The 17,767-nt window shown below is 40.0% G+C and overlaps 1 protein-coding gene across 1 annotated transcript in view; it reads right to left on the bottom strand.

Moving 5' to 3' along the window:
* Positions 1 to 846: 846 nt before the first annotated feature.
* Positions 847 to 17,767, bottom strand: part of CNTNAP2 (contactin associated protein 2) — a gene marked incomplete at its 5' end in the record, with an annotated part of 206,777 nt that continues 189,856 nt past the window's right edge. Inside the window, 2 exons of the mRNA XM_009643874.1 lie at positions 847 to 1,046; positions 2,777 to 2,848. Of these exons, the coding sequence (XP_009642169.1) occupies positions 847 to 1,046; positions 2,777 to 2,848 (272 nt within the window). The remainder of the gene's footprint in view (positions 1,047 to 2,776; positions 2,849 to 17,767) is intronic.

The following is a 17,767-nucleotide window of genomic DNA, read 5'->3' as shown; positions in this document are numbered from 1 at the left end:
TCACACAGCATCATCCTCCCTCAGAGGCCAACAAAATAAAATAAAATAATAATAATAATTAATAATAATAATAAACCCCCAAAGCTTCCTGTGCTTTATGATCGTCCCCTCTGGTAGTACTAGTAGTAGTCACAATAACAGTATTTTTACATTGCTGATGAGAATTGTATGGAATCAACAAAGTGCCTGGGTCAAGAAGATGGGATACTGCCAGGGTTGGCACGGGCTGATGACACACTGAAAAACTGGCGAGTATGATTTGCATTAATGCTCAACCCCTTGTCCCGCCCCCAGCCCTGAACCCCCAGTCCAACGCCACCAAAATGCATGGTGATATGGTCAAGGTGCAGGGCTGAGGGCAGCCTGTGAGGAAGTGGCCAGCCATGAAGGAACACAACACTGGGAAGAAAGGTCTGCCACTTGTTCTCAGGACAGAACTACCCACATTTTAAACAGCTTTTAAAAAATGTAAAAAACCAGCCCCATTCCTCGTTGCGGGTATCCAGAACACCTCTAAAGACACAGAGAAATAGACAGGTATTATTGAAAATTTTAACTGATGCTGAAGCTGCAAAAATGCTCTTTGTTGTAGTTGTTTGGATACAGAAGGGGCAATTTGCTGTAAATAAATATTAAAAAGTATTTTTTCTTAAATGCTTGAGATTTTTTTTTCTTCCTCCAGTCTCAGTGGTATTTTCGTGTCACTTGCTTCTCCAGTTGTGCTGATCTTTTTACCATACGTGTGCTCAAGTGTCCGATGCAGAGTGTTCTCTCCCCACTGCAAGAGTCATCCCGGTCCCACCCTGGCCCAGCCCGTATCCCACCCCAGGCCCTGTCCCCGTGGGCTTAGATAAGCCATTCCTTCTTGCTCTCGTCGATGGTCTCCGTGAAGTTGGGGTCATTGTTCATGATGGCGGCATCAGCGCTCTCAGCTGACTCTGCCCCTTTGGCCTCGTTGGTGTGGTAGGTTCCCTTGTGGCGAAACATGTAGCGGATCAGGAAAACCAAAGTACAGAGGATGGTGAAGATCACCACTGCGATGACACCTAAACAGAGGAGGAAAGAAAAGATGCCACTAGTGAGGAGAACATCAGATTTTGATGCAAAGAAAGGATTCCACAACTCCTCTGAGCTGAGCCAAAGCTACCTGGGCAGGTAAACATCACCACAGTTGCTTGTTTTCCGCTAGTCTAATGTTTATATATAGTTTTCACTCTATACAGAATGTCATTGAGTGGAGTATACTACTCACTTCCATTCTGTAGATAAACTTCAACATTAATACCTACTTATAGAGGTGAGCTTTGCTGACAATGAGGCAGAGAGCGCCGAGTGCTCCCAAAACATGGGGGTGAAATGGTGACATGTCACTGCCTGGACAGCTCTTTGAGGATGGAGTCACTGATGTATACATCCCAGTCATGGCCATATAGATCTATCATAGCCCCTCAATATGTCCTTGAAAATCAGCTTGTCTCAGTGTTGGCTCACTCCATCCACTAGGCACTGGCTCCACATAATTACAGATGTAATTGCTTTATCATCAGACCTATCCTTAATTGCTCCCCCTGCAATGGTCTATTTGGGGTTCAGCCCTGTTATGGAGAAGTCTCATGTATCTTACACTCTTAGGCATAGGTAACTATGTGCTAAAACAGCACTATTCTGGTTTTGGCCCTTCTCTACAGGCACGAGGATCTTCCAGGATGAAGACACTGTAAAATTCTCAGGTTAAAAAAATGTTGTAATCAGCCAGAATTATGTCATGCCGCTTTTGTTAATTGATGTGTTGGACAGCCATACTGTTCATTTTTTCTGAGGAATGCAATGCTATCCTTCTAGTATTGTAAGGTTTCAAAGGATTAAGGAAAATTTTAAGTTGTAATATAAATAAAAATTGAAAAGGAAAAATAACATAGCAAATCAAAACTAAAGCAACTAATCTAAACCTGGATATCTGGATATGGAAACATAGACCCTTGAGGAGGCCACGGAAAAGAAACAGGAAATTCCATGTACTATATTCAGTGTTGCTTTATATGACAAAACCCACCATCAGTATGTCATTTTATCTGCATTCAGAACTGACTGAAAGCTATTAGGCTGATCTTTTTTTTTTTTTTTTTATGTGCCTTCAGAAGTTTATGCAGTGGCAAAGTTCTCCCAGGAGAGTTATGGTGCAACGCTTCCATACTATGGGACAGGGCAGAGAAAATTGCATGTGTGTGTAAAATTAATCGGGATACTTATTTATGGAGGAAGCTGGCCAGAATATCTTTAATGGAATGCTAATTCAAAATTCCAATTCTGGTATTACTTAACATCACCTATCACACTGAATGGGACTCTCTGGCACATATAGAAGAACTTGGCAAGGTGGGATCATGAAGGGTTTTTGTCAAGGGTGGAGCAAATAGTGTTTGACATAGATTCATGTTGAATCTGCCGTAACTGGAAAAGTGTTCTTGCCATTTCATATAAATGAATTAACTCTGTCAACCTAAGTAACTACTGCAAAGTAGCTACCCACATGGATGCCTAATATGCATTTTGATTTGGTTAAAACTTAATCTGAGGGGACAAACTAAGTGAGAACAAACCGTTTTGCTAGGGCGATGTACCAGAATGGACTTATACAAATTTCTACTTAATTTTGTTCAGGTGTAGTTTTCCCACATAGTTGGCTCTTGGCAAATAGTTTGAATATGTTACCAACTGCAATCAGACATCACAGTCATACTGCAAATTATCTTAAAAAAGTAGATGTTCTTCCTACCTCCAATAATGGCAGAGTTTCTGTTAACTCCATCTCCTATAGCTTGACCGTTGTATGGGAAATCAGCACTGGCTGTAAACAGGGAATTAAAGATTCATGTTGTAATAGCAGTGAAACTTCACATAGTCATTCAGAAATACATCCAATGTCCTCAGATACAATTTAAAGAAAATTGTGATCCCTAGATATTTATCTAAAGAAGAAGAAAAGACAAAACCTTTCACTATTATCTAATCCCTCAGAACTTCTTGCTTCCTCCCTTTAACAAAAATAAAATAAAAGAGGTACTCTTAGTAAGCATTACTGTTAATACAGGAGGCAATTTTGTTACTCTACTAACATAAATTCAGTAAGTTTCTTTAGCATGAAACCAAACAAAACTTTTTCTTTCAAATGCATGTTATTTTACATATTATTACAGAGATTTTTGCCTTTGTCACTGCTCTTCATGAAAGGCTTCACAGGTTTCCAGGATTTAGTGACCGCCATTGGGTACAACTGCAAGCTCTTTGAAAAAAAACCTGCCATCCCTTTTGCTGCAGCACAGCATAAGGTAAGGGAGGGGCTGCGTTTTCTGTTGGTCAGAGCCACAGAGCTGTTACCCAAAGGAGCCTGTGCCAGCACCTTTGCTGCTCTAGGAGAAAGCCCAACATGGCAGCTTAGCTGCTGGTGGAAGTACTTTGGAGCTAAGATGCAAGACTGTGAATTGGAGTAGCTGAGGCAAGGCAGGCAGGAGAGCCTGTGGGAGAGAAGAGTCTCCAGCAGACAGATGAGGAGAGGAAACACAGCCAGATGTACCAGCGCTCACCTGCCAGTGACCTAAAAAGGAGACTCCCTGCAGCAGAGCTGGATGAAGGAATCAGTATAGGTTTAAAGTAGAATTCAGATGGTGGTCTTGGTTTTAACCTCCAGAAAACATCACAGAGGCTTTGCAAAGGCAATCTCATCAACTAAACCTATCATCAACATTGTCTTTATAGTCAGACATAGCAACTAGACACCACAGTGCCTAAGCAAGTCCAAGGAGCTAGGTGAGCGGTTGCAATAATTTCCTTCTTTGCTACTGAACTATGGCATTGGTTTTGAAATAGAGAAAATGATGTTAAAAGTATTTAACTGGAGACAGTTAAAATAATCAAAGATACAAATTATTTCTTAGGTCATATTTAAAACCCAGCTGTATTGTCCTTGCTTGATGGATTAGGTGATACTGTATTAAAGTACTCAGCTGCCTTTACAGGCCAGTGATGCATTCACTGTATCCAAAAACAGGCTAAGGGAATTCAGCTGGCTTTCTGTTAGCATGGAGTAAAATCCACAATAAAGTTCCTTTTGTATCACGAAGCAGCTGCACAAAAGAATGAATGGCTTCAGCTCGCCACGTGGCCTGAAAAGAGATTTGGGGCTAGAATAGCCTTCTGTGCGCCTACTCCGGGAGAGGGTCGAACTAGCTGTGTGTTGAGCAGCTAGTTTTTGGCTGGTCGCCTGTGGAACAAACAAGAAAGCATTTCTCAGGGCCCAGTGGAGGGGGCCTGGCCAGCAGTTTTTGCCAGCAGCACTTGTGCCTTTGACATTTGTTGGTGTTCTGGCTTCTGAAAACAGCATTTCTGCACCTCTCTGAAACAAACCAGGCTGAAAAATGTAAAAGGTAAATAAATACCTGATTCCGTATCAGTAGATTTTGCTCCAAAGAACCTTACTGTGCAGAACCATGAATGTTTCCTACAGAGACATTTTGGCACAGGGTCCATTAAATTATCCTTGCAGCTCTGAAAGGGAAGGGCTGGCAGTGGGAAAATAAATCCTAACTTCAAACCTGCCCTCCCTGCACTGCAAGGAAAATCCTAAAGCTAAATAACACTATGTAGGAAAGCATCAATTTGCCAAATTGGAAGGAAATTGTTCTCTGCTATTCTAACCCAAAAGGAGGCCCCTTGCCGTAGGAGCAGCACCATAGGCACTTAACAAGTCCTACCACTTGCCATTTGGTTTGGAGTTGCTCTCCTGTGTCCCCATACAAGAAATCTTAAAATCAGCAATGGTCACAGTTTCCCCTTCCTTTACAGCTGAATAGTATATTTTATCTTCTTTTAAAAGGTTGTTTCAAGGACCATGGCACTGGTGAAGTGTGAAGAAAGAGGAAGGCTCCTGTTCATGGCAGCACAGACCCCTCCTGAGCTGCCACATCACAACAGCTATGCTACAAGGGATTCGTGGCAGATGGAAGACCATGGCTTATGATGCTCAACAGCCACTGAAATACACCACAGGGTAACGAAGAACATGAAGCATGATGTGAAGCTACATTGTTGATCTTGTCTGAGAGCTGCTTCTAGGACTGGCCCTGATGCCTCTGTCCAAGGCTGCTTTCTATTGCATCTAGTCATCACACACTCAGGAAGAGACGCCCATTGGATCAACAAGCAGATGTGACTCACGCTGAGACTCTCATCTCTGACAAAGAGGAAATAGGAACATGTGTCTGGGGGCAGGGGACAACCTATTTCAACAAGAGTTCACCATCAGATTGGATCGTACATAGCGTAAGTTGTGCCATGCTGCAACTTCTGGAGAACCAGGAGTGCTGTAGTGAAAAAAAAAGGATCTTAGACGCTCGTGAATCTTTTTTTAAAGCACCTGTGGCAGTGTTGGCAGATATTATTGCCATAATTCATGAATTCCTGTTCTGTTACTCTTGTGTCAGCAGGAGACCTGCTTTTTTATTATAGGGGTTTTCTTGACTGAAAAATTGTATTTAAAATCTCAGCCAAATGTGGGGTTATAGAATACCTTTTGCTGCAGAAGCATCTATGCCAGTTTTTTACTGAATGTATTACTACAGATGGATCGAGGAGGAAGGAAAGAACTCATTACTATCTTCTTTTTTAGGTGGAAGCTTCCTTGAAATTCTTCTGGACAGCAATAGCTTCTCAAATGATCAGAAACAGCTACAGACCAGGGGTCTAAGAACTGCGGAATGGTATCTCCTGCCACAGCAATTCAGCAGAAGAGAATGTATGAGGGCATATTCCTTGACCCACCAAGGTAAACTTAACAAGAGAGTACTGTCACCAACAGGCACCAAGTGCAGGTATTTCAGACAGCAGTTATGTCATTCAGACACATGATCATTCATCTCTGACCTTACTACAGTCACATTCCTCAGCAATATTAAGCAACTTTGTCAAGAAGATAACTAATGAGATTCTTTCTTCCATCGCTGCAGAAGTTCAGGAACTAACTGAGGAAAGAACGCGTTAGAGCAGTCTAACAAATGGGCAACGGGAATACTGATGCTCTGGTAAAAGCACAGAAGACTACAGAGTGCCATTCACAGGTTGCAAAGAGTAACTCCTAAAATGTTTTAAAATGACTGGTCAGATAAAATTAATATTGTTCCTAGTGACTCTTGTGTTTCATGGGAATCTAAATCACAGTGGTATAATAACTAGCTCGCATGGCTGTAATATGCAGATGAAGTACATAGTGAGTTGCTAATGGACAAGTGTGTGCCTTCATTTCTCTGTCGCAGCTGGGAACACCTCTTTCCTGTTCAGATTCTTCCATTTTCACTGTGACAATAATTCTAAATACATTTTCTCAGCAAGCTCTTTCGCACTGCCTGATACTTGTACCTTGACAGCTTCAAATCGTGACTTGCCCACAGCAAATAGGTGCCATGGAGCTGCAGTTATTTGATGTAGTTACCCTGCAAAGCCCCTGTGGACAGCAAGTGGGTTGTGAATGTAATGTAAGGTGGGTGTGGGGAAGATGCTGCAGGAGTTATGGTCTACATACTGTGCTATCTAATTTTTAGCTGAGGCCATGAATAGGGCTATTCAGTTTTCCTTTATTACCTGGTTTACAAAGGTTGCTTTCAAACATCTGATTCCCATCAGTCTTGGGGACTGTACTGGAAAGGTTTCCTTACCTTAGGAGCTTTTTCTGAATCTTTCCTAGGTTTTTCTGAGCAGCCAGGGTCTCACTTGTGTGAATCAAAATACGAAGAACAGAGCAAAGGCCTTTTAATCTATCCTGGAAAACAGTCACATATTGGCCCGAGAGACACGGTGCCAGTTCCCTGAAATCCTCTGCTCACGCAGCTGTGGCACAGAGCCATCGATTTGCTGTCAGGACACACCAAACAGACATTTTCCTAAAACCTACAGCTAGTGTAGGGACAGATTGAACTGTACCAGGAAATGCTAAGCTCATCTGTGGCTTATGAACATCACTTCATCTGGTTCCCTTCCAGAATCCAAGCTGGGCGATGCTGTTCTTTGCACCCTGTCTTCCCACAGCAGGCCATCAGGTTTGCTTCAAACATGATCATCTTAAAGCTAACTTACAGAAAAGGACACAGAATACATCGTTTTTTCTTTCAAGGGCTGCTGTTTACGAGGCCATAATTTCAATAACCACAGAGTAAATCTGCAGAGCCTGAACTTATGTTTTGCACTTGTCAACTTTCTGTTATTAGTCTCAGGGTAAATGGGGTTAAAGGAACTCTGCAGCACCTAAAAGGGTGATTAAAGACTGACTGCAAGCAAAATCCATGTTTTGGCCATCATTTTAATGACGTTTGAAATTTTAGATGACCACAAAAATGCAGCAGGAGACCCACCATCATCTAGCATGCTCAGCATGGTCATTGCCACAGCCAGCTGTAATACAGCAGCAGTCACTGAATGGAAAGGGGAGACGGGACCAGATAAACAGACCATAATTAAGATTAGATGTTAAAGATGACAGATGTGGTTGATTTAATAGAGTGAATGATAATTTTGCTTCATTATAGTAGGTGTGATTCTACAGCTGCCGTTTTCAGAGGGAGAGTTTTTACAATGGATCCCACATAAAAGCCTTTTGCAAATGCACAAAATTGAAATGCAAAATGACCCTGTTAAAGTAGAAAAGTGGTCCAGAAAGTGGCTGGGGGCAGAGAAATGAGCAAAAGGCTGTTCAGTAAAGGCAAGGGGAAAACCAAAACCAAACAGGGAGACTTTTCAGCTAGAGAGCAGTACTGAGAAGTACAAAGTAAATGGCAAGTCTCATTTCGACATACGCTACCAGGAGTGTTATATATATATAAGTTGATGGAAGCAATTTTTTTAACTGAACTTTTTTACTGAGTGGGCAAGTGTTAGTTAAAATACACCACGCTACAAAGGAAGATACAGTTTAGATTTGCTCCAAAAAAGGAAGGGTGGGAGTAATCACAGGTCTAAACCAAACAGTGGAAGAAACCCGCAAAATGCTAAACTTGAGTTTGTTCAGCCTACATCTAACACATATTGCAGTGCTGCTGTAACCTTTCAGCTTTACAGATGTCCATAATTTTGAGAGGTATTCTCCCATTATTAAGACCAGTTGGTTTTCACATAAATATGAACTAGAGAAGCAACCAGAACAACTGGATCTGGTGATCACAAGGTATAGAAAACCCCCAGCAATCAAGACATTGATTAAAAGTAGAACAGTGAGAGAAAAAAATAAAAGCAAAGATGTGAACTATCACTCCTTTTTCCTAATTCTGTTTTTCAGCCAGGCATCCAAGAATTGAGCTTGCAAAGAGAGCAAACACTCACTGACACGTTAGGATTTTGAGAAAGTGTTGGACACTAGATACACTCAGTAATATGTTTGTCCACAGGACCATAACACAGAGGAAAATAAAAGCAAGCTCTCTGGCTGTGTTTTGTCAAATTACATCAACTCAGCCGGTCAGGTGAGATTGTACTGCTATGCTTTGAAATTACAGAGCACTCCTTATTACAGACTGTAAGTACAGAAACTAATTGCTTGACTCTTGATAGTAGAAACTAATGTGCAGTCACAGATGCATTACCCTTCCTGAAGGCACTGGATTACAAGAGAAACTCTAAACACATAGAAATGGTGGAGCAGGAGTAAACAACTCCATTACACAGCCCTACATCAAAGGTGAACATCATGGTCTTTCTTGCTCATCCCACTGCCTGTGCCCATCCCACCCACCACTTTCCTCCTGAGTGTGGCTCTGTGAAGAGCTCCCATGACAAGTCAACTACTGCAATTCAGAAAAAGAAGAAAAAAAATCTGAAGCAGTATTAAAGATGCTGTGTCTTTTTATGCTGCCAGGGCAAATTTTGTATTGGAAGCTCCCATCTTTTTTTTTTTTCTTTTTTTGTTTTTAATTAATACATCTATTTTTTTTCCTACTTCTCCAAGCAGAAAACAGAGAAAGGAGGAAAACTACACCTACTCCTGCTTTTCTAGGCATTTGAGAGCAGAGTCTGAGGGAGGACTATTTAACATTAAACTCTGTTAACAGAGTTTACTTGAAGTCCCACTGACATCAGCTTAAGTATAGAACTGAGAATTTAGCTGAAGTTATTTTTAATAATAAACACTTCCAGTTTTTAAAAAAATACCCACACTTACCCAACCACAAAATATTTAAAAGATATTGTTAACCATATTGTTTGTAAAAGGTCGTTTTTTTTCTAGCATGCTATATGGGGTCAATCATTACTCCCTGAATTTTTAGTGATGCCTCAACTGTAGTATTAGAGGGTTACAAGCATATCCCTAATATGAACCATTTTTCTGTCTTTATGGAAATAGAAGTCTTCACAGTCGCAGACATAATAATTTTTTTCGTGCGAGTTACAGGTTATTGGAAAAAGTACACACACATAGGAGTTTTGAAACTATCAGAACAGACATGCAGCTTAGAGGAAAAGTTAGGGCTTTTCACTTTTAAAATGTCATCATCTCTCTGTTGCCAACAATGCAAATTATTTGGAACACGTAATTCCCAACATTGGATCAAAATCCACTAATTTCTTCAATCCTTTGCAACCTGCTCAGCTGGGAGGGACAGGGAGGAAAGAAAACCAGAAAAAACCCTTCACAAATGACAAAAACATCCTCCAACACATCAGTGCTACTTGAACCAATTATTTAAACTAAGTTTTGTCAGGTATGTTTTGTTAGATCAAAAATGTTTTGAAGGGTTCCATATTTTTTTTTCTAAGAATTTTTAACTGAATCACAAATGTTTTTACTGACAGCTACTGGTGAGTTTTGCTGAGAGAGAGAGACACACACACACACACAGATGATGGAAAGCACAAACCCCTGTGATTTTACATATTTGGTGTGAAGTCTCTCCAATCATGTCTTTTTATTCCAGTGTGGAATGAGTACAAATCAAAAAATCCTCTGAAATGATGGCTTAATAAAAACATTGTCCTCTGAACAGCCCTTCTGTATGCAAATGCCTGGGACAGTGTGGGAAAGTAAGTGTGGATTATAGAAGAAAGAGTTTAACAGATGTTTCTGTTAAAAAAAGCATGAATTTTGGAGTGAACAGCAATGAACAATGGCAGCATTGGGGAAAATTCACTGAATGCTCCATGCTCAATGAACTGGGACAATGCAAATTCTCACCACTAGACACTGGAGTTGAAAACCCGATCAGTCAAGATAGTTGTTTCTGAATTGGCTGTGTTATCAGCCCTTTCATTTCCTTTGCAGGCAAAATTTGTTGTCCATACTCTTAAGCAGAGGATGAAATGGAGTTTTATGAATGGCTTGCTCCAAGAGGACAGCACAATAGTCTTTCCTTTGGTCTTAAAATGCAGTCTTCCTAGCAAAGGGACAGGAAAACTTGTGCCTTATTAGGAGACCCATCCTTGCAGCTTAATCTCCCACAAATCAGTCCTGGATGAAATACAAAACAGGAAGAACATTCCTGCACTGTCTGTTAGGTGATTCTCCCCTGCTTCTCCCTTTGTATGGTCATTTCCCAATAGTAACTTTCACACTTCCTTTTGCACACAAGCAAGTAATTGTACAAAGTAGTGGGAAGGCAAGACAAAAAATGCTTCTTAAATTTAGTAACTGGTACCTGTATACTACAGAATTTTCTTCCTTATTTTAAAAGGAGAGCAGACATTTAGGATCACTTCTGGATTGTGCTTATCTACAGTTTGAACTTCAGCAAGTTCTGTCTCAGAAGTAGTATTTTGAACATTTGCTCTGCCAAATTTCCAATTGATTTGCAGCACACTAGAGCACCCACATCCAACAAAGACCTAAACTCATCCATCTTTTAATTCCTGGTAGTAATGTCTGTCCTACACTGGGTATCACTATGATTCCAGACAAGAACTGCTAGTGTATTAGTCATGCTGGCCTAAGCTATCACTTTCATGAAAATTTTATGAGCAGTGCTTACATTTCACCTGTTGAGGAAGAAAAACAAATACTTCCTTTTATAATTAATGTAGCATATGAAATGCTTCAGTACTCTCAAAGGGACAGTAGAGTTAAGTGCTGATCAAAGCCTAGCTGTATATAGCTAATCGCTGCTAATGGACCCACAGGGAATACTTAAAAGAAACAAAAAACCAAAAATAAAAAATCCAACCCAATGAACAAGAATACCAAGCAAGCCTGTAAGCTTATGACTGCTAAGCTACAAAAAAAGAGAAAAAAAAAAAATGGACTCTATTAATTGAGGTCATTGGAAGAAAGGGCTTCTCACAGCCAGGATATGAACAAGAAGATCAGGTTCTGTGCTTTTAGCATTCATCCACTTATGAAAAAAGAAAGGCTTGGAATGGAGATGAGGAAAGGGTCAGACTGGAGAGTTTAAAATGAAAATAAACTTTAATAGCTGTGATGACCTGACTGTAAACTACAATAACCTCTCACACAGGAAGTGAAGTGCTTTTCAGCCTAAGGAAAGGAAAATGAAGGCAGTCACATGAAGTGCTCAGGCATCTAAATGCTTCCTTCTCTACTCCATTTGTTTCTTAATTTATGCCATCCTTATGTTCCTAGCTGAAATTAGTACTTGTGGAAAAAATACAGTCTTTGCAGAGGATGGAAAACACTCTCTTCTTAATATTACTACCTTCTTGTCTTGACATTAGGTAGCAGCATTGACATTCAAATCACTGCTTATGAAATAGCTACAATGCTGGTCTCTCAATGAATGCCAGAAGAATTTACGAGCTTGGCAGTCTGTCAGCTGTCTGATATACTAGACAGAGTGTCAGAGATTTCACACTGAAATTATATATTCTTAAAGATAAGAGAAAGCTGTGCATAATTGTGTGAAGGAACTAGATGAGACTGAGGGAGGCATTTTTATTCCCAATCAATAGAGAGATTTACAGTAATTCAAGCACCATAATTAAGCCCTTTAAGGATGAAGCACTGATTATGCCAAATTTCAGACAGATGCTCCTCCTAGTTAGCTGCTGATGGGGAGGAGAAAAATAGAAACTGTTGCATCTTAGTGTTTACTACTTACCTTCTTGCCTGCAAGAAACACTTAGAGCTTAGAAACTGAGCTATGAGTTTCTGCTAGACTTAATCCACAACTGTCTGAAAAAAATGCCACCTTCCTGTTTGAAAAGAACTCAGGTCAAGGCCATGGACTTCTGAGACAATATTTATACTGAGAGATTTGGGGATGAATGCTGGTCACTCTCAGCAGAAGAAACTTGATCACAGAAATGCACCAAAATCTGGCAGTGGAAGAATCTGTTGGCCTGCAGGGCAGGTTGCAAGTGCATCTTCTGTCTCTTGTACAGGGAGTATAAATATTAAACTGGTTTACTGGCAGACAAAGAGCCTCCCAATGTTTACATGCTATGTTAATTAAAAAAAACCCAACCACCTGAAGTGATGAATAACTTCAAAGAGAGAATCTGTTGTCATTCCCTGATTGCATACAGGTGACTAATCCTGTTTGCTATGCTTGAAAAAGGAGTGCAATTTTATTCTAGCAACTGCCTTCACATCCATTTCTAATTTTGCTTAACACCTAGGAGATCAAGTTTAGATGTGTAAGGCTGCATGATGAACAAAAGCAATGCACCTCTTCTGTCCCTCCTGCGCAGACTTGCTTGGCCCCTGCAGGAAGCCTGGAGAAGTGACCCTGCTCCCCTGCAGTCCCTTAGAGTAGAGAATGAGCACTGCATCACATGTTACCATTGACTTTAATCCGCCTGCTGTTGGATTCACTGATGCATATAGGACTCTTTCAATGTCTGTGGCCAGGAGAAGATCCTATTGTTTGTGTGTTTGTAACCTAAGACCATTTTGAGAGCTGAATCACAGCCCTCCAGCAAGTTAACACCTTTGATCCTTCCGGGAAAGAGCTATTTCCTGATTCCATAGCCACATCCATACCAGTGCATGCCTGCCACAGCTTCACCTCAGATGCTGCCTCTGTGCCCTCTGAGGTGTGGGTACCAGTGGTCAGAGGGCAGGGATGGCAACACAGCCGATGGCGTCTGAATCCGGAGGGTCACCTTCAGCACTGTCACCAGTAACACACAAGGGACACTTTCTCTTAGTCCAGAAATCGACTGCTATCTTTTGCTTGACAAAGATAATTAGTTGGCCAACTAGGTGAGCATGGATCATACGGCCAGTATTCAGCCCTCCCACTCTCTTCTCCTGCCATCACTGGTTAAAGGAAGAGGGATGTATTTGTGACAAAAATGGAGTTAATCCTGTAGGCAGCTGCTTTGATGACAGCAGTGCATGTCTTCATACAATTTTTTGCCAGACATGCTCAATACAGGTCTCAAAGTAAGCTGTTGATTCTTAAAAACTTCTTCTACAAAAATAAAGAGCTTTTAGGGTTTAAATATATACAGTCAGAAAAAAAGTCACATCACTTGGAAGAACATTGCAGATGTAGCATTTAATCCTGCTCTATTTAATTCTTAATATGTTGAAGCTAATATGGGTTTAACTAAATCCCGCGTTAAATACTCTAGATGCCATTCTGTTCATACTCAGAATAAATGCATCTTGCAGCTACATAATGCCATGGCAGCTTAGAGGTGCTAAAGCACGGTTTGTCAAGTGTTGTATGTACCTTGCCTCTTCTGGTATTTCTTGCTTTTACTAAATTCAAGATCAGGTAGTTTGACAAGCTGAAGCACATTTTACCTAAAACAGAGAGGTACATACATGTAGTAGGTTTCTTTTATCCTTTTTATATAAATAAAAAAAGTTTGGAAGTGAAACTTCATTAACAAACTGCATAACCTTTACCCTAGATAAAAACACTCACAAACTGGACAGCCCCACCCCAATAATATGCATCTTCTGATTTTAAGTACAAGGCATTTTAGGTGTGGGAGTTTATTTACTACAAAAATAGTCATCTGTTTGGGCTTTTGTTTGCTTCTTTACAATGAGCAAAGTGTCAGTTACCAGTGACATACATCTTAGCTAATATGAACTGAGAGATATTAAAAAGCCCTTAGTGATTAGCTTTTTTTTTTATTACATATGCTACAGTAATAGATACTAACATGCATGCTAATATTGTTAAAGGCATACAATTATAACTTTTGTTTTGACATGTATGCCAGACAGGTATTTGTTGAGTTTAGACAGCATGTAAAGGTAGGACATGTCATTTTTAAATAATATGGTCATTGATCAGGCTCTTTTTTGTCTCATTTCTACACTGTTTTCAATGCAACCAAGGCAAATTGGATTGTCTGACATGAACTGAGATAATAGAGATGGGAGGAAACCACTACATTGATGACCTGCTGGGATTTGATTATTGACTTTCTTTTTTTTTAAATCACCAGAAAGTCACATTCTAGAAAAGAATGACTTGTTGAATCCCTGCGCTTCATCACCACCAAGAAAGGATCACCATAGCAACAGTAAAAGACTACACATTGTAAGAATACTCACAAACTGAACAAGATAATAGTTTAAGATAATGTCCCAGTAGCAAGACAAAATGCCAGCCAGGGGTAGGGAGGGAGGGAAGTGGCATTCTTACAATGACAGAGAAATTTAAAAAGAATTAATATTATACATGTGAAATATATGTGAATTCAAGGCTAACAGAAAGTGCAAGACAATGAATCAAGAAGCTGTGTGGCTCATTTTTCTGGGGACCAAATCAACAAGTTTTCTTATTGATAAATTCCTGAACTTGTCTGTAACAGTCAACTGGAAGTGACTGATGTGTGCCTCTATGATTTTCTCTTTACCCTCTCTGTTAGGGCATCCAAAATGTCTTGCAGCTAGCAGGAGGTGTCCACACACTATCTACATAGAAGAGTTTAAGACAAACATTTCATGTAGGTCACCCATCAGGCAGAACCTGCTTAATGTCTAGTAATTATCCATAAGGTCTGATCCAGCACTGCAGTTTGAGGTGAAAGGATCATCACATTTGCTGTCTGGTTCTTCTGTCCTATTTAGACACTTATCTTTGATCTCCTCCTACAACATTTTTCAATCTTCAATATTCAATTCTACAGTATTTGAGAAGCAAAGCTACAAATCTACACTTAACTCAAAATATGAATCAGGATGAGTGCAGAGTATGTCACTGAATGAGATTTAAACCATATGATACTTGCCACATTTTTTTTTCTGATTTTTTCTTTTCACTACAAACCACCTGTCCTCAACTCTCATGTTTTGTTAAGATCTATTTAAAATTAAATAGGTGACATAACAATAAAAATTACAGATAAAAACCGGTTTGAAATGAGAAACCTTGTACATAGTAACTGCTACTTTCAAAGCCATGTTCTTCGCAACTGTTTCTTTATGTCAGAGTGCGTGGCTTTTGATTTAGCACCACTACAAGTGTTTCTGTGAATTTCAAAATAGCTTTTTGTCTTCACCCCTTCAGCTGGTTTAGTGAAGGAGTAAATTCACACTGAGAGTACTGAGACTATTTGAGCTCTGGAGCCAATGGGAACCATTACTTATACCTCTGATGTTTCCATTTTCTCTTAAAACACAATTTGTATTAGAAAGTCTTCTAGCAGGGTTTGGGAAACATAAAAAAATCCTCAGTGAAAACTGCCAATTTGCTAATGCAAAGGGACACTAAACCCAAACATTTTCATTTACCAGTCATCAAAATCGCCTGTGTGCAAGGTTACACAGTCTGCAGTATATATTTTTCCTGAGACTGAAACAGAGCTAGCTGTGTCAGACCACCAGAGATACTTTTACAAAGACTGAGTTGTTCCTACCTGATAATGATAATGATAAATGCTGTGATATTGCTCTTTGTATCATGGAAATGATACAGAGTGAAACCCAGAGTGAAAGTCAGAAATTGTTCACCCACACCTGAATGTCCTTTCACTCCTGCCCTGGTGAAACACCACGCCCTTGCTGTGAAATTTCTTTCTACCATAACTCACCTGACGTTGTTGCTCCCTTCAGTGTACAGCAGTCCCTCACTAGGTCTTTAAAGCAGTATAATCTTTTCTCTCTACTGCTGTGGACCACTGGAGAGGACAAGAGGAGGGGTCCCCAGCTCCCAGTCTTACTAAGCTTATCATCACCAAAAATGAAGGTGGGTCACTTGCATTCTGTCTGCCCATGACTTGAAACAGTCAGGTCCAGTCTGGCTATGACAATGAGATTTTTTTGTACTGGGCAGAAGTTAACAGACACCTTGAGCCAACCTCATTGCATGCTGTACACTCTCTGATACTGTTCATGCTGGCTCCACCGAGTACTACAATTAATCCAGAAGAAAATGTGTAAGTTTGTAATGTGTCAGGTCAAAAAAGTTGAATCAACTCAGCAAAAGTTTTCAAGATGAGACTGAGCAACACAAGGACAAGTGTAGTCACATGTGGCAAGGACAAACAGGACCTCCTTCTTTTAACACTAGGAGCTATTAGGAACAGTTCAAATATCTTGAGTAAATCCCACCATGGTCTTTTACTTGCTTGCGTAGGAATTAAGCGTAGGAAGAAGAAACAAACCAAAATCAACAATCAAAACCCATTAGCTGCACAAGACTCACAGCAGCTGTGCATCCTCAAGAAATTTATGGTACATTTTTTAAAGACATGAGCTAGTGAGACATCTTTCAGGGAATGTGCTTTTATAGAAAGAGGAGCATAGAACATAACCTTCAGGTACAAACTGACCTAATAATTTCAGAGAAGAAAGGGGCTACTAATTTGTGATGAAAAAATTGAAGTAGGAGACAGCATGTTATAAACAGGGAAGAGATGTACTGAAATCTGACAATGGCATGGCAGCAAGGGGGAAATGACAGGTTTTAGAGCATGATACTGCTTGTATCAATGTTGGCACCCTCACCCCTGCCTGGAATCTGCCTCTCCATACAAAGATCTGCCCTACTTCTCTACTAAGAGCTGAAAGGAATTGCTACAAGGAGTTTCTTGACATTGCAAGAAAAAAAAAGATCCAAAATCCGAAGGTATGACTTTGGCACAAACTTCTAAGACAGACATAAGTACCTCTTCCTTCTCCTATAAAAACATGCAAATGGATGCATCCCCAAACACAATAGGCAAAGACTAATTGGTATCAAAATCATTATGGATCCAGTTTTGTCTCTAGCATTTTAATTTTATACCACTGTAAACCCCTCAGCTTTGCCAGGACAGATTCTAATTCACACCACTATAGGTGAAATCAGAATGAAGGCAAAATGCAAGAGAGGGGTCAACGTACACCTGACCCTATAAATCTAAAGGGAACTTTTTTTTTTTAAAGTATTTACCTGACACTCAAGAAGCAAAAGAGAAAGAAAACATCTAAAGTTAGGCACAATGTATACTTTCAGAGACTATCAGTCACAAAGCAAGGTGAGATTGCTGGGATCAGCAAATTGTTTTGGCTTTCCAGCATTTTCAGCATGAGATGAATGTCATCATGACTAATGGGATTTTCCATTAAACATGGCCTAAGGAAAGCAGACATTTCAGAAAACAAATCAGCACTTTATATAAATATATTTATGCCTAAAATTAGATTCTTTTTTTGTATGAGGCTGACTACTTATATACTCACTTATTAGGAATACAGCATGAGAAATGCTACTGTACCTTATTTATCTGTACTTGCAACCTTTTGCTGGCCCAATACTACAGCGAAAGTGCTATCATAGCAGGTAGGTCAAAACCCAACATTCAAACAGTGTAAGACTTATGGAAAAGAAAA

The sequence above is a fragment of the Egretta garzetta genome, unplaced genomic scaffold, assembly GCF_000687185.1.
Source record: "Egretta garzetta isolate BGI_Z169 unplaced genomic scaffold, ASM68718v1 scaffold610, whole genome shotgun sequence".
In the NCBI taxonomy this organism is placed as follows: domain Eukaryota; kingdom Metazoa; phylum Chordata; class Aves; order Pelecaniformes; family Ardeidae; genus Egretta; species Egretta garzetta.
Note: the sequence above shows the minus strand (reverse complement) of the source record. Positions and strands in the feature narration are given on the sequence as shown.